Here is a 23804-nt window from a genome sequence, read left to right on the forward strand (position 1 = left end):
GATTACATGGTACAAAGCACATCAACAGTAGTGATTCTGGTTACCCTGATGATGATTACATAGTACAAAGCACATCAACAGTAGTGATTCTGGTTATCCTGATGATGATTACATAGTACAAAGCACATCAACAGTAGTGATTCTGGTTATCCTGATGATGATTACATAGTACAAAGCACATCAACAGTAGTGATTCTGGTTACCCTGATGATGATTACATAGTACAAAGCACATCAACAGGTATGGAGTGGGATCGTGTTGTGATGGGTGTTCAGATTTTTTTTTTTTTTCAAACCCTCATCTCCCTGTGAAACCTTCCAGGTGAAAGCTTCAAGCAAAAATATTGTTTACAATGAGCTTTTGTGTTGTAACATTGTGCGATTTGTGGGTGAGAGGGTGGGAGCGTGAGTGAGTGAGTGAGTGAGTGAGTGAGTGAGTGTGTGTGTGTGTGTGTGTGTGTGTGTGTGCGCGCGTGCGCGCATGTGTGTATGCGTGTTTTTATGTATATTGCTTATATTCAGAGGAACATGATAGTGGAAGAAAGCAATGTAACTGCACTTGATTGTTTGCAAACATTTTAGAATCGTTGCCACTCAAAAATGCACAGCCTTGAATTTTCTTCTTTTTGTGCATTTCTCCCTAAAAATCTTAGTTATCTTTTCCTGATTGGGGGTTATCTTTTCCTGTCAACATTGAACATATGATGATTATATTATCCATTCATTTTCCTTTAAGAAAACATGCTTTTAGATACTTTTGAGCATTTCATTTTTTTAAATTATTTTTTGAGGATGGATGGTTATAGCTCTTTTTTCGCTTTTTTCTTTTAACACACAACAGGTGTTCAACCAGTGATCTGAAACAAACCTGAACAAAATGAAACAGAGACAAGAAAATATAATGACCATTCTAGTTTCAGCTGCACAGATTCTGATATTTCATCTTCTCAAGTCTGACTGCAAGATACTGGTTGATGGACATGGATGAGCATTTGCTGAAACATGTATTTCTGTTCATAAAGGTTTTCTGATTGCATTTCAGACAAAACAACACTCCAAACACTGCATGATTGCAGCTTACACAAATAGAATACACTGAGAAAACATACAAACAACACTGGTGCCAACTGACCTTTGAGACAGATTCCAATCTGTGTGGTGTCTCCCACCAGGTAGCCAATGGGGAGCAACTCTGGCACTTCAGAATCTGTGGACAACAGTAACTCCATGGTACAAAGACAGACAACAACCAACATCAAATGTCTAATGTTAATGCACACAATCTCTTTTTCCTGTTTCACAGAATCAGCTGTATAAGAATTATATTCACATGTCTCTCCATATCAGAAAAAGGACAAATGCCAAAAAAATTCAAACTGTTCATGCATGTAAACCCTGCTCCCTTTCTTTCATTAAAGAAAGGACTACTTTTTTTGTGTGCATGATCTAATTTATCAGAATATACTTATGCAAGCATCTGATTTTACATATCATGACCTACATATGCACTCTCACACTAATGTCAAATGAGGAAAGTCCCTGAAGAAAACAATGTGCATTTCAACTTGGTAAGGACCACAGAATGACTTACCCTTAGTACGTGTTATTTCCCCTAAGTGGTAGGAGAAGACACTTTCTGCACTGAGGCCCAGGTTTGTGACAGGGTCCACTCTCAGCACATATTCCTGTCACACACAGCACCCTGGGGTCAGGCATGGGTTAAAATAACGCAGGGCATTGTGTGTAAAGTATGTGTATGTGAAAGTGTGATGCCGAGATTCTCATCTAAGATGCAAAACCTTGGTTATACATTCATGATTCCTTATAACTTTCTTCCACATTTCTTTAGCATTTCTATATACTGGGCTCAACAGTAGTAACAGTCAGTAAAGTATGAAAAAAAAAAAGTAAATGAGAAAGAAAATATGCAGAGGAAAACTTGTGACAGCCAGATTGTATCAGGAGTTCAGCAATGTTATAGTACTGCATTCAAAACCAAATGTTTTGCTCACAAAAATGCATTGTATGACTGGTGACTTTGCAAGACATGATGGCGTAGTTAACATGTTGAACTGACTGTCTCGCCTTTTGTATTTCTTACGAGTGTGCTTCATGGTGGGTGGGATAAGAAGAGTTGATCATCAACAGCAAAACGTGTAAACACTACACAGCAATCAAGACCTAAAGCCATGCACTTGGAAACAGTCCTTGGCCAGTGGCAACTGGAACCCATCCATCGGACACTTTACAAAGTTATGTGTTTTACTGTAGTTGAACTCATGTGCAAAATGGTGACATATCCATATCAAAATCAATTTCAACCACATATCAAATCGTTTCACATTAACGGTTTGGTGGTGAACTCTTGTAAAAGAATACCCATACAAACAGATTAACTGAATTAAGAAATCATACCGGACCATCCCTGACACAAGGGCGACAACCACTGTTCCAACAAATAATGCAGGTATTCTATGACTGTTTGCAAAAAATATAAACAATTTTATTACTCCATACAGAACGACATTTTCATGATCTTATCTATTTAGTTGGGTTTTTTTTAAGTTACAATTTCAAGTGCTCACTTAGTCATTGTGTGCAGTGCTCACTTAGTCATTGTGTGCAAAGACACTCACCAGTGAACATTGTATGAGAGTGGACACTGACTACTTACTTTCCGTGTGGTCAGATACTCAGTTCCTGCACATTTCTGGATACACATTAGATCTAATTTTCTGTTTAGATCTAGCTGATTCATTTACCAGTTTGTTATTATCTCTGATCAAATACAAACAAACATGGCAGCAGCATGCATACGCCAAATGACGACTGGACAACTGATAATCATGCAGGAAAGACTTTGATGTTAAATGTGGCATTCAACAAGGATGTCCTTTTTCACCTCTGGCTTTTGTAATTGCTGTAGAACTGCTTGCTATTAGGTTATGATCTGACTGAAGAATAAAAAGATTGCTATAGACAATGTAATACACAATGAAAATATGCAACAAATTATGAAAATCTTGTTATATGCTGATGACATTACCTTGTTTTTAAAGGACAGAGAGAATATCGCTGCAGTGCTCAACATACTATGCAGCTTTAAAACAGTGTCTGGACTGCTAATTAACAGAAGTAAGTCTGAAGCAATGTGGCTGGGGTTTAATAAGAATAATGAAAAGGAAGGCTTTGGCTTCCAATGGGCAGATGAAATAAAAATTTTGGGCAATATTTTTCGAACGTTTACAGCACTTCAGAAATTGAAAAGAATTGGACTGATAGAATACAAACAATTAGACAAATGATTTTCACATGGAAGAGGCGTAATTTTAGCTATCTGGGTAAAATGTGTGTGATTAAAAGTCTTTTAGCATCACAGTTCATTTTGGTCATGCAGGCTATTTCTATTCTAGAAAAAAAGTCTTTACTGAAATAAATACAATATTTTTTCACTTTTTATGGAGAAAGAAAAACTGTAATAAAAAAAAAAGCCTTTGAAAAGATTAAAAGGTGCATAATTATAAATGAATATTCAAAAGGAGGTCTAAATATGGTTGACATGGAACTTTTACAACAGTCTTTTAAGTGTGAATGGCTGATCAGCCTGTCTGAAGCTTCAAATGGATGTAAATGGTCATGGATTCCATGAATTTTTTTCTATATTTGGAAGAGATTTTTCTGTTTTAAACACCACTGTTGGAGTAAAGAAATTTAGAGGTCTGGAGGAAATCCCCTTTTTGTTATGGCGGGAATTGCTGAAGGTGTGGCTTCTGAACAATAAAATGAGCACCCCTGGCAATCTTCACATGGAATGCATTTAACATAATAAGAGAATTACTTATCAGAATAACATTATATACTTAAGAGAATGGGCTGTCAAAGGTATAACACACATACATGACTTGTTGAACAATAATACTATCATCTCATCTAGAGGGGTTCAGGATATTCTAGGACTATCACTAGCTGTGTTTCTTCAGTACGTCGCATTACATCAGGCTGTAACATCTTTTCTAAGGGTTTTTCTGAATTATATTTATGATGAAGTTCAAGAACATGTAAGTGTCTGTTTTAATGGCAACAATTTAAAAACGGCAAGAATGTTTCACACAAGCATGATTGAAGGGTTTGCTTGCATACCTTCTTGTGAAAACTTCTGGTTGAATAAATTTGGAATCTCAACAGACAAGACTTATTGGGGTCTAGCTAGAAAAACAACTGCTGAAAGCAGATTACTGGAGTTACACTGAAAAATTTTGCACAATATATATCCAACAAACATTTTGCTGGTCAAAATGGGAGTTGTTAACAACAACAAATGTACATTTTGCACTAACAAGGTAGATTATGTTGAACACTTTTTCTTTGACTGCTACAAAATTAATCACATATGGTCAAGCGTAGAAAATGCCTTTTTTTGAAAATTCAATATATGATTAGTTCTATCTATGTTGGAAGCCTTACTCGGGATTCCCGCGAAGAGTGGTCTTTCTTATAAAGTACTAAAATACTTAAATCATCTAATTCTCATTGCAAAATTGTGCATCAGCAAATTTCGCTATGGCACTCCCATACACGTTCAGTATATGTTTGATAGAGAATTGTCATTGAGAAAACTTGTATAACAGCAACCATAGATAAGAGACTTATGCATTCACAAATAATGTTACATAATACTTTTGAGCTGGTTTTTTTAAATTATTTTTTTATCATGAGATCACGCACACATGCACGTTACTCCATTTGTCTGCTTGTTGACCTGGCTCTGTTTCTCCATTTGTCTGCTCTGTTACCTGCTGCTTTCTTTTTCATTTGACACTATTTTAAATACAATTTTACTACCTTCAGTCGAATGTCGGCTGTTGTGAAGCCCCAGTTCATGAACTTAGTCAGTCAGAATCCAGTCTGCTAGCTCTGCTTTTCATTCACGTCGCCCATTTTGCTTTGCATTCTGCTTTCGAATAATGATCACTTCTGATTTATCTACTTTCACACCACATACACACTCAGACACTGCTCTTTTTTCATAGCCAAAGGACTAAATCCGATCATGTTCAGTTGAAATTTTGTGTGGTATGTGATATGGTTTCAGTTTCATTCGATGGTGAACATGACCCATGTCGAATCGAACAGTGGTAAGGCTAAAGTGTTGCTGTACAGTGCAATCTTGAAAATTTATTGCCATCAACAATTTTGTCATATATTGTGGTTATTGTGTCAGGTGGCCCCAAGTGGTGGTCAGAATTTTGTTTTCAGACACACAAAGGGTACATACGCCCAATAAGATGCAGGGGTAAGATTTGAGTCAATAAAGAAGTGTCCTACAGACCAAAAATTACAGTACACATACAGCATGGTTTTAGAAAAACACGCTTGCATTGATCAAACAGCTATCATCTGCAGGTGAAGGTATGAGCTGTGCTCACCCCCCTGCACTGTGGGCCAACTGGGTCACTGTTAGTTAATCTCTTTGGTATTGTCTGAAAGTGAACATGAAGTGAGTGGGCATGGCACAGGCTGGACTTCCAACTGTAGGATGTGCATACAATCACTGCGCTGTCAGAACTGGATAGTCTATTCATTTTCGTTTTAGAAAAGTATGGTTACTATTTCAGTTTTGTATAATTTTCCCCAACCCCTTCCTAATGTCATTACAATACCAAAATATTGCTGACATAATTTGTAACTAAATGTTGTGACGAGGTTCCTCAAGTTCTGTACTAGAAGACAGTTTACATGGTACAGACAAAGGATTCTGACCTTGAAGATCTTGCGCACAATGTTGTCCAGAATGTCCCATTTGGTTTTACCACTGACTGACAGTGATCCAATCAACACTTCAGCTGGTTTCTGCAACCACAGCATATAATAACAATAATAAATATATTTATATGCACTTTTTCATGTCTCCAGGCAAATCAAAGCACCTTCACACCATTCACACGCATACATACCTCTCATTCAGAGGGATGAAAAACCCATGTAAACAGAAAGCTAGAGAAACTGAAGGCCAGGATGAAGTGGGTGGGGGGGCTGTTTTGGAAAGAGGTAAGTTCATTGGCAAAACTTGAAAGAGCTGAGTGCAGAATTTGTCGAAGCAAAAGAAGGAGCTTGTTCCCAGTGTGAGGGCCAGAGACAGAAAGAGCAGCAGCTGACTGTGGAGCACATCTAACATCACTGAGGAGTCAAGGCACAAAGAGAAGCGGCTGACTGTGGAGCACATCTAACATCACTGAGGAGTCAAGGCACAAAGAGAAGCGGCTGACTGTGGAGCACATCTAACATCACTGAGGAGTCAAGGCACAAAGAGAAGCGGCTGACTGTGGAGCACATCTAACATCACTGAGGAGTCAAGGCACAAAGAGAAGCGGCTGACTGTGGAGCACATCTAACATCACTGAGGAGTCAAGGCACAAAGAGAAGCGGCTGACTGTGGAGCACATCTAACATCACTGAGGAGTCAAGGCACAAAGAGAAGCGGCTGACTGTGGAGCACATCTAACATCACTGAGGAGTCAAGGCACAAAGAGAAGCGGCTGACTGTGGAGCACATCTAACATCACTGAGGAGTCAAGGCACAAAGAGAAGCGGCTGACTGTGGAGCACATCTAACATCACTGAGGAGTCAAGGCACAAAGAGAAGCGGCTGACTGTGGAGCACATCTAACATCACTGAGGAGTCAAGGCACAAAGAGAAGCGGCTGACTGTGGAGCACATCTAACATCACTGAGGAGTCAAGGCACAAAGAGAAGCGGCTGACTGTGGAGCACATCTAACATCACTGAGGAGTCAAGGCACAAAGAGAAGCAGCTGACTGTGGAGCACATCAAACATCACTGAGGAGTCAAGGCACAAAGAGAAGCGGCTGACTGTGGAGCACATCTAACATCACTGAGGAGTCAAGGCACAAAGAGAAGCAGCTGACTGTGGAGCACATCAAACATCACTGAGGAGTCAAGGCACAAAGAGAAGCGGCTGACTGTGGAGCACATCTAACATCACTGAGGAGTCAAGGCACAAAGAGAAGCAGCTGACTGTGGAGCACATCAAACATCACTGAGGAGTCAAGGCACAAAGAGAAGCGGCTGACTGTGGAGCACATCTAACATCACTGAGGAGTCAAGGCACAAAGAGAAGCAGCTGACTGTGGAGCACATCAAACATCACTGAGGAGTCAAGGCACAAAGAGAAGCGGCTGACTGTGGAGCACATCTAACATCACTGAGGAGTCAAGGCACAAAGAGGAGCGGCTGACTGTGGAGCACATCTAACATCACTGAGGAGTCAAGGCACAAAGAGAAGCGGCTGACTGTGGAGCACATCTAACATCACTGAGGAGTCAAGGCACAAAGAGCAGCGGCTGACTGTGGAGCACATCTAACATCACTGAGGAGTCAAGGCACAAAGAGAAGCGGCTGACTGTGGAGCACATCTAACATCACTGAGGAGTCAAGGCACAAAGAGAAGCGGCTGACTGTGGAGCACATCAAACATCACTGAGGAGTCAAGGCACAAAGAGAAGCGGCTGACTGTGGAGCACATCAAACATCACTGAGGAGTCAAGGCACAAAGAGAAGCAGCTGACTGTGGAGCACATCTAACATCACTGAGGAGTCAAGGCACAAAGAGAAGCAGCTGACTGTGGAGCACATCTAACATCACTGAGGAGTCAAGGCACAAAGAGAAGCGGCTGACTGTGGAGCACATCTAACATCACTGAGGAGTCAAGGCACAAAGAGGGGTGGGGGTGCAGAGGAGGTATGGTGGTGCTAGTGACTGAAACAAAATCTCAGTTCAAGCTGTCTCAAAACAAATCTGTACAAATCATTTTCATGTATGTTTAGATCTTGGAGCACATGTGTGTGTGTGTGTGTGTGTGTGTGTGTGTGTATGTGTGTGTGTGTGCATGTGTGTGTGTGAGAGAAATTGTGTATATGTGAGAGAGGGAAAGTGAGAGAGAGAGAGAGAGAGAGAGACAGAGAGACAGAGAGAGAGAGAGTGTGTGTGTGAATGTGTGTGTGTGTGAGAAAGTGTGTATGTGTGAGAGAGGGAAAGTGTGTGTGTGTGTATCGTGTCCTTGACATATTCCATTTGTTTTGCTAATAAATCTTAGCATAGTGTCCTGTGTTGTTAATTTTTGTAACCTTTTTCCCCTTATAGTGATAGGTGGAGCACTTAACAAATACCCATTATTCTTCGTCTTACTGTCATTCATCATTATCTTCTTATTAATATACTGTAGGAACACTCACACACAACTTGTTCCATAGCATCTTCTCTCAGTCAAGTATTCATGGGCAACTTTTGTAAGTAAAACAATATTGTACACCATTCTGCTGTTCTTCCCTCTCCCCAACTGAACCAAGCCAAAAGTATGAAGAGGCTCTTGGATGCAGTTTGTTATTTCTGCTTTTTTTTCTTACACAAAGTGATCATGTATGTAAACAGTTTTTCTTTCTCTCTTCAATCAACCCAAACGCAACACCCAAACCTTGTTTTCTCTGAAAAAACCCCCAACTACCCCATCTAAACGCTCTGGTAATCAAGACGTAGTAAGTATGAGATTCAGCCCTTCCCTTTCGTAAACATGTGATTCAGCTCTTCCCTCATGAACATGCCTGTTAATGGACACGAAATGCACATACACATGAACCAGAAACTGGGGGTAAGAGAAAGAATAGCAGGTGAGCTGAGAGACGGCCTACTGGAGAGAGAGAGAGAGAGGAGCGAGATGAGAGAGAGAGATGTTTCACTTTGGATTTGTTTTTTGGGAATTTCTTTCGTTTCCTTTTCCCAGCCAATAAATCTCTTTTAGGGCAAGGACTTGCTTATTCTATTACCCTAATCAAAAAGGAATTTATCTGTTCTGATCATCCCTGACCTCTATTCCTGGTCTGGAGGGGTCGGGGTTGGACCCTTGGTACACAGTAATGGTGACACGCTTCCCGTCACGGTCATTGGCTGCAGTTTCCGCCAGCAACATATCTGTCCACAGAAAATATCACACCACACTGTGTCATCATTACATCAACTTCTCATTCCATACAGAACAAAAAAATATAAAAAAATAAAAATTTTTAGGGTTGCCTGCCACAGCTGTCTTCTGGCCAAATGTTAATGTTTTTAAAATTTATATTAATATACTTCTCTAACATACTGATGATTTATGTATGTGACAAACTTTTAGAAAGATACAATGAAAAAGATATTGCATTACTGACTCAAGATTTGTTTGTCTTCTTTTCTACTTTCGAGTGTATTTATTTAACTATCAAAGTGCATTTTCCTACAGAATTTCACAAGAGACCACCCTTTTGTTGCTGAGGGTTCTTTTATATGCGCTAAGTGCATGCTGCACACAGGACCTCAATTTATCAGTAAATAACCACCATCCAAGGTCTAGTTGAAGGGAGAAGTAAATATCACAGTCCAAATATAGGATTCAAACCTGTCGACATTCACTTCAAAGTCAGGCACATTACTACCAGGCCACTGCTACACTATACATGTCTTTATCAGAGAAGCCAGGTGACCCATCCCTGCAATGTCCCGCATTTCTTCACCCTTCCCCCCCACCCTCCCACCCCCCAGGGACCCACCCAGACTGGACTGGTCTGTCAGGCTGAGGGAGCGGTCCAGGGAGTCATTGCTGGCGGCCCTGGCGTGGGTGAGGGGGGAGGAGGACTGGGGGAAGGTGATGGAGCGGCTGGTTGACATCAGTTTGTGCAGGCGGTCATTGTCCGCCTTCAGTGCACTCATCTCGTTCTGCACACACAGTCACTCTCATTGAAACCATCTGATCAAAACAGACATGTAATCTAAATCCAGCTCATGCATTCATGTGCCGGGATTTCATCACTGTACTAAATACCATGTGTGAGAACATTAACAGTGTGAAAGCAAACTGCACATTCAACTTACTGTATTCAACTCACACACATACATACATGCGAGCACACATACACACTGTGTGCTTGCATGCATGCTGGTGAGTGAGTGTGTATGCCCTGTGTGTCAGTGTGTGCTTTTGAAGGGAAGGGGCATGTTCAAAGAAAGTGCAATCAGTGCAACAAACAGTGCTATCAACATCCCGTGAATATTGAATTATAACATCAATTAACAAATGAAATAAAATAAATCAAATCAACAGTACCTGTAGCAAAGTCACATTATATGAACACCACTGTCAAACTTTGTAACAGGGATGCAGCAATTTATTGTGTGAGTGAGTGAATGTGTGTATCTGTGTGTGTGTTCATGCATGAGTGTACATGTGTGTATGTGCGCGTACCTTCATTTTGGTCATGGTTTCTCTCAGCTGTTCCAGCTGGTGTGCTGAGGACAGGGCCTCCAAGCGGATATCTGTCAGCTTGGCATCTTTGTCCCGCAGCTGTTGTTTGAGGATGCCTACATCCACGTCACTCAGTCTGCACCATCCACCAGTGTGTGCGGGTCAGTCATCAGCACATCAAATCATGTTGCTTATTGCCCAGCCCACCGCAGATGGGCCATTTCTGGGCTGATTACCCATCACTTTCAAGAGATAACTCAAAATAATGTGTAAAGGTCAATGTAAGCAATATTTTAAAGATGAATTCACCCAGTCATCAGCGAGAAAATGAATCAATCGATGACAGACAGACGATACATTATCAATAAGACTGATTTTTTTTGTAAGTGTGTGCCAATGATGATAATTTGTTAAGTGTATGTGTCAGACACTCTGCACAGCTAGTGAGGGAATTACAGAATTCTTTGATGACAATTAGCTATTAATCTGTCTTTAAAAGTGTATGTCAGTCATTCTATATAGCTATTGAGTGAATCATAGATAACTGCTGACTTCAGTAATCATCTATGTTTCAAAAGAAATTTTCATTAATGTATGTATAATATTCTGATGCAGTTCTCGATCTGTCTGAACCCACTTTGTCTTCTATCCCTTTCAGGTCCTGTCTCAAACCCAACCATCTCTTTTCTTCAAAACAATCAAGCCCACAACTGTTTACTCCTCATATAACATATTGTGGTACAACTGAACAACACTAACACATTTCCACACACACCTACCCACAAACCCTGAACAACACTAACACATTTCCACACACACCTACCCACAAACTTTACGCTGATATCTAGTGACAATACGTATAAACAGTATGTAGCTCAGTAACAAGAGTCAAACCATTTACTAATCTTTGAAATTATGTTATATAAACTAGCACAATACAGATTATCAGCTGTTCCTCAAAACAACACAATTTAGCAAACATGCAGTGTGATTCATTGCAAAAATGAAGCACAACAGAAACAAGAACACAACCAAAAATTGCAGTATTCCATTTTCCCAAGTCCAGTTAATTAATACACAAACACACAAACATACACACAGGCACAGATAAGCATGCGCACATGCATACAAATGCACATCCTCTCACACGCATTCTCTCTCCCCCTGTCCTTCTCTCCATCCCTGCACACACATATACCCACTGGCTCCTCAAAACACACACACACACACACACACACACACATATACACACACTCATATCACTTTGATAGGAAAGACATAAAATTGAAGCAGTGGTGTGTACTCACGCCCCAGAGGAATGTGATCCCTTCATGGTGGCGGGCGTGCCAGGCATGTGGTTGACCTGCATGAGGGGCGAGTTGGGGGCCGAGGCGTTGGACCGCAGGCTGTGGGTGTCAGGCTCCACATCAGACAGAGACCCAGTCTTGATCTTCTTCGTCTTCTTGCCTGAGAACGCCTTGCTGAAGGAACTGCGTAACTGTAATCAAATCAGCCACACTGAAAGTCTGTGTAGTGGCACAGCTGCTGTTAGAACTGTGGAACACATAGCTTAAATGCAATCACATCAAACTGAAAATCTACAAATCAAATGTCTGTTCAGCTTTCATTCACATCTCAGAAACCTGGAAGATGAACAAGATATTTGAAAGCCAGCTAAAAGGCTTCGAATGATAGCATCTCTGTTGAATCATCAGAATTCACTGGGAACCATGTCACCAACTTTGTGGATGAGATATAACAGAGACGTTAGAGGTGGCTGGGCCACATCCTGAGGATGAATAAATCCAGACATGCACAAGCTGCCTTCAGATGGGCACCACCAGGGAAAAGAAAGAGACACAGACCGCCGTGGACATAGAGAAGGATACACAGAACACAGCAAAACAAACTGTTAAAGCCATGAGCTGCCAGTGAAGGAAACAATGCCCACAAATCAGTGCTAATTAAGTAACTGCATCAATCAGCAACAGTTTGGCAGTTCTCTGACCTGCTGATTTGTTGCTGATCCGCTGAATTGTCATCAGGTCGGTTAACAGACTGTTAACTGCTGATTTGTTGCTGATCCGCTGAATTGTCATCAGGTCGGTTAACAGACTGTTAACTGCTGATTTGTTGCTGATCCGCTGAATTGTCATCAGGTCGGTTAACAGACTGTTAACTGCTGATTTGTTGCTGATCCACTGAATTGTCATCAGGTCGGTTAACAGACTGTTAACTGCTGATTTGTTGCTGGTGACAAATCAGTGGACTAGCAACAGTCAGTGGTTACCAGAGTTCTGCTAAATTGTTGCAGGCGACAATTCAGAAGAGGCATCAATTCAGCAATTAACACCATGTTTTACAAGATATGGAAAGGTGCTCTATAAATTAGACTATTATTACTATTGTTATTATTACTGCTTTTTTCACATCTAAAATCACTTTAGCGAATAGATGTTAAATCAGTGACTGACACTAATCCAAATTAAAACAAAAGAAACAGTGTGATGCCTTGTCATCAGTGAGGATTCCCCACCAGTCAATACTGACCCATCCCTTCTTCTTGCTGTTCTTGGCGCCCTTCCTGCCCTCCCCGTCAGTGGCAGCAGACTGCTGGCTGGTGAGGCTGCAAGCACTGGACAGACTGTTGATGCTGCTGACACTGTCTGAGGAGATCTGTCGTGCGATGCCGCCCCCGCTCTCCAGCACTGAAATACCAGCACCACTCAGTGACTGCTTTATCTATTTTATTATCATATTTATTCTTATACCAAAGCCATCACAGTATAACATTAAATACAGCAAAGCACAATGATTACCATTACATAAAAGCTACTGATTTAAATACATGAATACCATGAGAATTTTGGAATGAAAAAAATGGCGAATGATAGATAGGTAGATGTGATCAATTTTTGAGTAAGTGAATAGACAAATAAATAAATGAATACAAATAAATGAATGAAGAAAGAAAGAAAGACAGAAGGAAAGAAAGAAAGAAAAGAAAAGAAAAACGACAATTCATTTAATTCCCTTTCCTCCTTTTATCTCTTTTTCTGCGTGTTAAGTGAACATATCAGCTTGGCTGTTGGCCTAATGTGTGAAAGGTTATCTTCAGAACATGTAACAGCAGAGTCTTCACCAAGACAGGATGGCTCAATTTCATTTTGACTCTGTCACTTTGGTGGACCAATGGACTTGAGGTAATCACTTTCACTTTGGTGGACCAATGGACTTGAGGTAATCACTGTCACTTTGGTGGACCAATGGACTTGAGGTAATGACTGTCACTTTGGTGGACCAGTGGACTTGAGGTAATGACTGTCACTTTGGTGGACCAGTGGACTTGAGGTAATGACTGTCACTTTGGTGGACCAGTGGACTTGAGGTAATCACTGTCACGTTGGTGGACCAGTGGACTTGAGGTAATGACTGTCACTTTGGTGGACCAATGGACTTGAGGTAATGACTGTCACTTTGGTGGACCAGTGGACTTGAGGTAATCACTGTCACGTTGGTGGACCAGTGGACTTGAGGTAATGACTGTCACTTTGGTGGACCAATGGACTTGAGGTAATGACTGTCACTTTGGTGGACCAGTGGACTTGAGGTAATGACTGTCACTTTGGTGGACCAGTGGACTTGAGGTAATGACTGTCACTTTGGTGGACCAGTGGACTTGAGGTAATGCATCCAACTAGAAAGTCAGTGTCCACAGGTACAAACCCCAGAAAAGGACTGGAATTTTTACATCTTCACCCAAGTTGATAGTGAAAAAAATACACTTGCAGACTGAAAAAAACAACAACAACAAAAAAAAAAAAAGAAAAAAAAAAGGAAAAAAAAAGGGGGTGGGGGGTGGGGGGGGGGGGGGGGACAGCAGTCACAGAGAAATCTGTTATTAGAAAAATATAAATGTAACATTTATTGAGGACCTGTGATGTAACAAAGTAAACAAGCACAGACAAGAGCCAACAGTTACTCTGGGCTCTAAACGAGAACATAATTATGTGATTCTGTTGTATAAATAATTTACATTTCATTTACAAACTAATAAAGTAAAAGATGGTTTGAAAATAAACTTGATATACATTCATACAAATTTGAACACGACAATTTGTTTACAAAGTCTGAACATTGGTTGAAAAGTACACACACACACACACACACACACACACACACACACAGATATATTATGAGGGAGAGGAGGGGGGATGGGGATGGAGTGGGGGGGGGGGGGGCGGGGGGGGGGGGGGGAAGAAAGAGATAAACAGACAGATATGAGTTTGATTGTCTTTGGAAATACAACCATTCATGCAGCTTTAATGACTACAAAATAAACCAGTGCCTGATATAGTGGGAATCACTGCTGAGAGTTTCTTTGTACCATGGACATCAAATTCAATCACTCCCTAGTCAACCAATCAATGTGCATGAGAACATGTCTTTTATCAGTGACAAGGCAGCGTGTTGCAAAGTCCGTAAGAACTGAGGACTGTGCAGGCAGACCAGTCAGCTGACAGCGAGACTGATCTTCCTCACACGTGAGCACATCTTTGGGGGCCATGGCATATGTTCCTCACCTGTTCTCTGGGGGCCATGGCAGATGTTCCTCACCTGTTCTTTGGGGGCCATGGCAGATGTTCCTCACCTGTTCTTTGGGGGCCAAGGCAGATGTTCCTTACCTGTGTGCAGATCTTTGGGGGCCATGGCAGATGCTCCTCACCTGTTCTTTAGGGGGCCATGGCAGATGTTCCTCACCTGTTCTTTAGGGGGCCATGGCAGATGTTCCTCACCTGTTCTTTGGGGGCCATGGCAGATGTTCCTCACCTGTTCTTTGGGGGCCATGGCAGATGTTCCTCACCTGTTCTTTGGGGGCCATGGCAGATGTTCCTCACCTGTTCTCTGGGGGCCATGGCAGATGTTCCTCGCCTGTGTGCAGATCTCTGGGGGCCATAGCAGATGTTCCTTACCTGCGTGCAGATCTTTGGGGGCCAAGGCAGATGTTCCTCACCTGCGTGCAGATCTTTGGGGGCCATGGCAGATGTTCTTTACCTGCGTGCAGATCTTTGGGGGCCAAGACAGATGTTCTTCACCTGCGTGCAGATCTTTGGGGGCCATGGCAGATGTTCCTTACCTGCGTGCAGATCTTTGGGGGCCATGGCAGATGTTCCTTACCTGCGTGCAGATCTTTGGGGGCCATGGCAGATGTTCCTTACCTGCGTGCAGATCTTTGGGGACCATGGCAGATGTTCCTTACCTGCATGCAGATCTTTGGGGGCCATGGCAGGGGAGGTGTGGCGACGACTGGCAGTGGGGCTGAGGACAGTGGGGTCGGTCACACCCAGTCCACTCTGTCGCTTGAGGGCTTCAATGGTGATCCGCAGGTCATTCAGCTCCGAGTCCTGTCAGTGAACATGGCACAGTGCTCAGCATGGGTTACTACTGTGTCCTCAACTAGGGTAATGTCCCCCTTCAACTTTCTGTTACTACTGTGTCCTTAGCTAGTGTAATGTTCCCCTTCAACTTTCTGTTACTACTGTGTCCTCAACTAGTGTAATGTCCCCCTTCAACTTTCTGTTACTACTGTGTCCTTAGCTAGTGTAATGTCCCCCTTCAACTTTCTGTTACTACTGTGTCCTTAACTAGTGTAATGTCCCCCTTCAACTTTCTGTTACTACTGTGTCCTCAACTAGGGTAATGTTCCCCTTCAACTTTCTGTTACTACTGTGTCCTTAGCTAGTGTAATGTTCCCCTTCAACTTTCTGTTACTACTGTGTCCTCAACTAGTGTAATGTCCCCCTTCAACTTTCTGTTACTACTGTGTCCTCAACTAGTGTAATGTTCCCCTTCAACTTTCTGTTACTACTGTGTCCTCAACTAGTGTAATGTTCCCCTTCAACTTTCTGTTACTACTGTGTCCTCAACTAGTGTAATGTTCCCCTTCAACTTTCTGTTACTACTGTGTCCTCAACTAGTGTAATGTTCCCCTTCAACTTTCTGTTACTACTGTGTCCTCAACTAGTGTAATGTTCCCCTTCAACTTTCTGTTACTACTGTGTCCTCAACTACAGTAATGTTCCCCTTCAACTTTCTGTTACTACTGTGTCCTCAACTAGTGTAATGTTCCCCTTCAACTTTCTGTTACTACTGTGTCCTCAACTAGAGTAATGTTCCCCTTCAACTTTCTGTTACTACTGTGTCCTCAACTAGTGTAATGTTCCCCTTCAACTTTCTGTTACTACTGTGTCCTCAACTAGAGTAACGTTCCCCTTCAACTTTCTGTTACTACTGTGTCCTCAACTAGAGTAACGTTCCCCTTCAACTTTCTGTTACTACTGTGTCCTCAACTAGTGTAATGTTCCCCTTCAACTTTCTGTTACTACTGTGTCCTCAACTACAGTAATGTTCCCCTTCAACTTTCTGTTACTACTGTGTCCTCAACTAAAGTAATGTTCCCCTTCAACTTTCTGTTACTACTGTGTCCTCAACTAGTGTAATGTTCCCCTTCAACTTTCTGTTACTACTGTGTCCTCAACTAGTGTAATGTTCCCCTTCAACTTTCTGTTACTACTGTGTCCTCAACTAGAGTAATGTTCCCCTTCAACTTTCTGTTACTACTGTGTCCTCAACTACAGTAATGTTCCCCTTCAACTTTCTGTTACTACTGTGTCCTCAACTAGTGTAATGTTCCCATTCAACTTTCTGTTACTACTGTGTCCTCAACTAGAGTAATGTTCCCCTTCAACTTTCTGTTACTACTGTGTCCTCAACTAGAGTAATGTTCCCCTTCAACTTTCTGTTACTACTGTGTCCTCAACTACAGTAATGTTCCCCTTCAACTTTCTGTTACTACTGTGTCCTCAACTAGTGTAATGTTCCCCTTCAACTTTCTGTTACTACTGTGTCCTCAACTAGAGTAATGTTCCCCTTCAACTTTCTGTTACTACTGTGTCCTCAACTAGTGTAATGTTCCCCTTCAACTTTCTGTTACTACTGTGTCCTCAACTAGTGTAATGTTCCCCTTCAACTTTCTGTTACTACTGTGTCCTCAACTAGAGTAATGTTCCCCTTCAACTTTCTGTTACTACTGTGTCCTCAACTAGAGTAATGTTCCCCTTCAACTTTCTGTTACTACTGTGTCCTCAACTAGAGTAATGTTCCCCTTCAACTTTCTGTTACTACTGTGTCCTCAACTAGAGTAATGTTCCCCTTCAACTTTCTGTTACTACTGTGTCCTCAACTAGTGTAATGTTCCCCTTCAACTTTCTGTTACTACTGTGTCCTCAACTAGTGTAATGTTCCCCTTCAACTTTCTGTTACTACTGTGTCCTCAACTAGTGTAATGTTCCCCTTCAACTTTCTGTTACTACTGTGTCCTCAACTAGTGTAATGTTCCCCTTCAACTTTCTGTTACTACTGTGTCCTCAACTAGTGTAATGTTCCCCTTCAACTTTCTGTTACTACTGTGTCCTCAACTAGAGTAATGTTCCCCTTCAACTTTCTGTTACTACTGTGTCCTCAACTAGTGTAATGTTCCCCTTCAACTTTCTGTTACTACTGTGTCCTCAACTAGTGTAATGTTCCCCTTCAACTTTCTGTTACTACTGTGTCCTCAACTAGAGTAATGTTCCCCTTCAACTTTCTGTTACTACTGTGTCCTCAACTAGAGTAATGTTCCCCTTCAACTTTCTGTTACTACTGTGTCCTCAACTAGTGTAATGTTCCCCTTCAACTTTCCCTTACAACTGTGTCCTCAACTAGTGTAATGTTCCCCTTCAACTTCCCTTTACTACTTTGTAATGTTCCCCTTCAACTTCCCTTTACTACTTTGTAATGTTCCCATTCAACTTCCCCTTACAACTGTGTCCTCAACTAGTGTAATGTTCCCCTTCAACTTCCCCTTACTTCTTTGTAATGTTCCCCTTCAACTTCCCCTTACAACTGTGTCCTCAACTAGTGTAATGTTCCCCTTCAACTTCCCCTTACTACTTTGTAATGTTCCCCTTCAACTTCCCCTTCACCTGTTGACTGCTGAACCTTGGTGTAATGAGATCAATGATGTCAAGAATTTCTGCTGTTACTGCTCTCGGATAATTCCAGTAGTGTTGTTGATGTTAACTGTATCTATCTGTTCACGTCAGTAATATATTTTGCAATTGTCCACGCTAATCCTTGAATCCTCAATCATAAACTATTTCACATTTTCCATTTGTTTGTTCAGCCACCTGTTCCTTTCGACACTTCTGTTCATTTAGCTATTTCTGTATAGTCCACTTTGTTGTTTTACATAATAATCATTTGTGTGTGTGTGTGTGTGTGTGTGTGTGTGTGTGTGTGTGTGTGTGTGTGTGTATTATACATGTATCAGGGATTAACATCACACCTGTTTGGTCATGTCTAAAGGAAATAATTACATCATCGACATGCATCAACATACAAATCCTCAACACTACTGATTAACTAATGATGGATCTTGTGCAAAATTATAGATATCATCATTCTACATGGATCATATGCAACATATTATCATTATTTAGAAAAAAATCATTCCAATCTAAGGCCCCTCTCATACATATTACAAACAAAATCACAATAATTACATCAAAAAATCATTTGTGCAACATTCAACTGAAAGAACTGAAGGTAACAGGTGGAATAATGTACACCATGCTGATTGTGCCAGAAAAAAAATTATAAAATGTAAATTAAAGAAAACCACAACAACACACACACACTCACAAAACACCTTGGGCAAAATGATGAAGCGAGAGAGAGAGAGAGAGAGAGAGAGGGGGGGGGGGGGGAGAGAGGCAGAGACTAGGAGAGAGAGACAGAGACAGAGACAAGGAGAGAGAGAGAGAGAGGGTGAGGGGGAGAGACACAGACAGACACACAGAGTGAGCAAACAAGGCAAAAATAAGAAGGTAAGAAAATTGAAAGAGGGAGTGGTGGAGGGAGGGAGAGGGGCAGGAAGGGGGGGGGGGGGACCAGCAAGCTCCCAGTGTAAAAACAAGCCCAGCCTTTATCAGCAGCAAAACTGTAGAACCCTGGGGGTCCCTCCTCCCCTGCCACCCACCACCATCCCTCCTCACCCTCCTGCCCACCTTCCCACTTCAAAAACAGTCTAACCATACAAGCCCTTTTCCTTCAGAACAAAATGTTGAAGTCTACTTATGTTTTAATCAATAATTTATAAATAGACTGAAATAACTTAAAATGGAGTAATGCTATTCTGTATTAATTTTCCTCCAGCTAGAACTTCTTTCAATCCCAGTTTCTGTTCACAAGTGGCTAATAATTCCTACAGAACAACTGGCTTATAATTCATACAGAAGCAGCACAGGCATTCTGACTCAACCACTAGACATATACACATTTTTCTGTGATCATAGCAAATGCAGACAATGAAAACATAGGAATATAACACTATTGTCAAGTGTTCTGACCAAATGTTTAGACATTGCTCAGATGTGAACTTATCTCATCAACTAGGATGAAACTCCTTTATCATTTTCAAACATGACACTTTCAGGACTGCAATAGAATCCACTTGACTGAAAACTTCTATCACTTGAAGTGGGATAGTTACTGAACAGTTCCATAAATACATATTGTAATCTAGTTAAATCACACATGTTACCTTCATTTGCAGCTCTCACACACACACACACACACACACATGCAGATGTGAGCACATGCATCCACAGCACACACACACACGCGCGCGCGCGCATGCAGATATGTTGTCAATTAAATCACTGGAAAAATTTCCTTGCTTTAATTTTATCAAAAAGATACTGGTTTCAACTGGATTCTGCCATGTGTGTGAAAACCAGGGCTCGCTCAACATAGGCAACTAAAATATTCTGCTATAAATAAACTACTGGTACAAGATAAATATGTTCAATTTTGGAACAGCACAAAAATAAAAAAACAAAACCAAACCGGGACCATTTCAAGCCTGTCCTTTTATTGTAAATTGTGAATACTTACACATTACAACCCTACCTGACCAGCTGCAAAAATACTGAACACAGATGAGCTTTATGTCAACTGCAATAAAGTGCACATGAACTTGAAAGTGGAAGAGGACACCACTGCAACATACCTAGGAAAGACCGACTATGTAAAGCATGTGGAGTTAGAGAGGATGAACTGTATTTTCTGGATAAATATAGTATGTTCTCTGACTTCAGATCATGCCTCCTTGTGACTGTTAATTCCTGATCTTCAAATCACTGGCCGGATGGCACTGACAACACATTAATTACTCCAAACTCTTGAGTTCTCTGTTGCCATTAAGCTACTTTCAACCAGAACTGACAAGAGTGTTTTAACGTTCGCAGTCTGTACTGTCTTATGGAAGATCCTGCATGTGCTCACAATTTACTGCTTTTATCTGTTTGTTAAGTTTTAGTGTCTACAATTCCTTTGATGGGTTTTACAACAAATAAACTGAGTTCTGAGTTCTGGCATACCATGAAAGATCACAAGATGACAAAAGCAGGAACACAGATGGGAAAGGGGAAAAACTATTGCCAGCACAGGTACAGAACTAGCAAAATGAGACCTGCATGCCCCCTGGTACAACAATGGAAACACTGGCCAACAGGAGGTAAGGGTGGGGTGGAGGAGGTTTGTAGGGATGGGAGATGAGGAAGAGAAGGGGGACCACAGCCCTTTGATGTCCTATTGACCATGGTGCCTCACCCCAACACTTCTCTTTCTCTCTCTTTCTCCATCAGCAAACACATTTATAATACCAGGCTGTCAGTTTTCCCAGTCACCACATGCCACTGTCTTTTGGTTTCTACTGCATATTTTAAGGTAAACACATACACATACACACATACGCATTTGACGATCAGACGTCTCCCCATCCCCTCTACACACACACACACACACACACACACACACACAGGCACTTGACAATCACACATCTTCCCCATCCCCTACACACACACACACACACACAGAGGCACTTGACAATTACACCCCGCCCCATATCCCCTACACACACACACACACACACACAGGCACTTGGCATTCACACATCTCCCCCATCCCATCTACACACACACACACACACACACACACACACACTCACTCACACAAACACATATGCTGTCTACCCCTCTCTTTCTCTCCATCCTCAAAATTGTGAGTGCAGGCTCTACATTAAATCAGCCAATATTCAGCCACGTGATATTGATCATCACATCAATATCATGTGGTCATCAACAGGCCAAGGATAACTGTGCCCATGCTACATGTCAGCATTACAACACAGGGATTAGTTGTGTGTGTGTGTGTGTGTGTGTGTGTGTGCGTGTACGCGTGCGCATGCGCTTGTGTGTGTTTGCTTGTTTCATTGTTGTTTCAGTCTAATATCATCATCTTAGATGAACGGACTATAAATGAATAAATGAACGATCATTGTTGTTGTTGTTTTTTTTTTCCCCATATTTGCTTTTTCTTTCCCTTTGTTTGTCTCTTTGTAACTCATGTGCTGTTCTTGCTGTTTCTTCTTTTTTTCCCCTTCATCTTTCTTGTTAAACAACTGACCAATATACATCAATCAAAAACAAAAAACAAAGGTGAAAAATAAATGGGAAGGTCAACAATGCTGATGACGACTGTGCTGACTGCCACCCTGATAACGTAAAATCATGGTGATTTCAATCACTGTTTAAAGTACATGATATTCTTGTGGTAAAGATGAAGAGTGTATGAATGCTCAGCCAGTCATGTACACGTAAAAAAACAATCAGCAGGATGTAGCCCATGTATATCATTTTGTTTTCTTTCTTTTTTTTTAAACGTCACATGTAATGTAATGTTATGTTTCTGAATTGTTTAAGTGCTATGTTTATGCACACTATAGAAAAATGAATAATAAATAATATTCATAATGTAAAAATATGATAAACTGTATCTGTAACACTTAACAACTATGTTTATGTACCAAAAAAACAAAACAAAAACAGAACGAATAAAAACATTTGTAAAAGAAACAAAGAGAGGGATTAGTCACCACTCCATATGTGAATGTCATTACCTGGGAGTTCTACAGGTAGAGATGCTTTAATCCCTGCTGCTGAAGTGCACAGCCACCAGCACAGACAGCACATCACAACACCATGACACGTCAACCACAATGGTTGGAATATATATTTCAGCACAGGTGTCCAACACTTCCGTTCACATTTCTGTCTTTCGATGAAGTGTTGGGTAATTTTGAAATTATTTTGTACAGTTTGGTTTTCAGACACCTCTCCTTTTAAAAATTCTGTGTGTGTGTGTGTGTGTGTGTGTGTGTGTGTGTATGTGTGTGTGTAACACATATTTCATGCATTTTGGGTTTTAATGGGTGTTATTGTCTTGGTACTTTTTCTTTGCTCTTGTATGTTTAAATGTGGTGTTGTAAGTCATTATGTGCTGTTGTATGTGTATTGTTTCACAGTAGGTACTTAGAGCCCACTACATGGGGAGTTTTTGTCCTATATATAATTCAGATGAGACAATAAACAGAGGTCCTGTGTGTAGCATGCACTCAGCACATGCTTGATAACCCATGGCAACAAAACACTTGTTTCTGGCAAATTTCTGCAAAAGAATCCACTTTGGCAGGAAAACAAATACATCTGTAGGCTGAATAAAGTGAAGGGGTGGCAGTGCATGTAGCCACACGCTCTCCAAGAGGACAGCAGCCTGCATTTCACACAGAGAAATCTGTTGTGACAAACTGATGTAATACAATACAATATAATGCTATGTTACTATCTATATATGAGTAAAATCATCATTAACATTATCAAAAGAGCACAGGTGTCTTCTGCTACGGAATAAAAAAGAAGCAGAGGTGTCTTCCATTTTCCAAAACAGGACAAGCTTTCCATCCTCAGTACTTTGATCAACACAGTGGGACAGGGCTATTTTGACAGTGGTGTAGTGCTGTTCAGACAGGGGAGTGTTAGACGCCTGTGCCACACGGTATTCTCACACAAATGTCCCACCTTGAGGGACTGGGGCTTGGAGTGGACAGAGGACATGGGCACCTGTACCTTTTGCTCGGCGCTGGATGTCAACGCCTGCAGTCGAGCTGTCATGTTGGCCAACGATTGCTCGAAGGCTGACACAACATGGGCCTGAAACACACACACATCAGCAATAATAATAATAATAATAATGATGATGATGATGATGATGATGATAATAACAATAATAATATCAATGACAGTACATTTATATAGCATTTTCAAAAACCTCTCAAAGCACTTTAAAACATGTCATATCAGTCAGATACAAAGAACACACAGATGCGCACACGCGTACACAGAGGCATGTGATATCAGGAGAGCTGCTACTGAAGTGCAGTGTTGAAAAGTGAAACATAAACACAGACCCATCAGCCTGGCATTTAGGAATATCAGGAATGTTTTGACTGAAACACAACAACATCAGAACAGAAACATACAGAACATGTGAGGAAAACTATCTGGATCTCAAT

General features: G+C 41.3%; 1 protein-coding gene across 10 annotated transcripts in view; it reads right to left on the bottom strand.

Moving 5' to 3' along the window:
• LOC143297734 (neuron navigator 2-like) overlaps positions 1-23804 on the bottom strand; it is a 487523-nt gene that overhangs the window by 22848 nt on the left and 440871 nt on the right. For 9 of the 10 annotated variants that reach the window (XM_076610177.1, XM_076610178.1, XM_076610183.1 and 6 more), the window contains 10 exons: positions 23311-23442; positions 15552-15696; positions 12842-12999; positions 11599-11789; positions 10292-10427; positions 9600-9765; positions 8882-8985; positions 5760-5849; positions 1591-1684; positions 1132-1206 (listed from right to left, as the gene is read on the bottom strand). In XM_076610177.1, coding sequence (XP_076466292.1) covers positions 1132-1206; positions 1591-1684; positions 5760-5849; positions 8882-8985; positions 9600-9765; positions 10292-10427; positions 11599-11789; positions 12842-12999; positions 15552-15696; positions 23311-23442 — 1291 coding nt within the window. The remainder of the gene's footprint in view (positions 1-1131; positions 1207-1590; positions 1685-5759; positions 5850-8881; positions 8986-9599; positions 9766-10291; positions 10428-11598; positions 11790-12841; positions 13000-15551; positions 15697-23310; positions 23443-23804) is intronic. The other variant, XM_076610180.1, reaches the window with a different exon arrangement.

The sequence above is a fragment of the Babylonia areolata genome, chromosome 23, assembly GCF_041734735.1.
Source record: "Babylonia areolata isolate BAREFJ2019XMU chromosome 23, ASM4173473v1, whole genome shotgun sequence".
Lineage (NCBI taxonomy): Eukaryota > Metazoa > Mollusca > Gastropoda > Neogastropoda > Buccinidae > Babylonia > Babylonia areolata.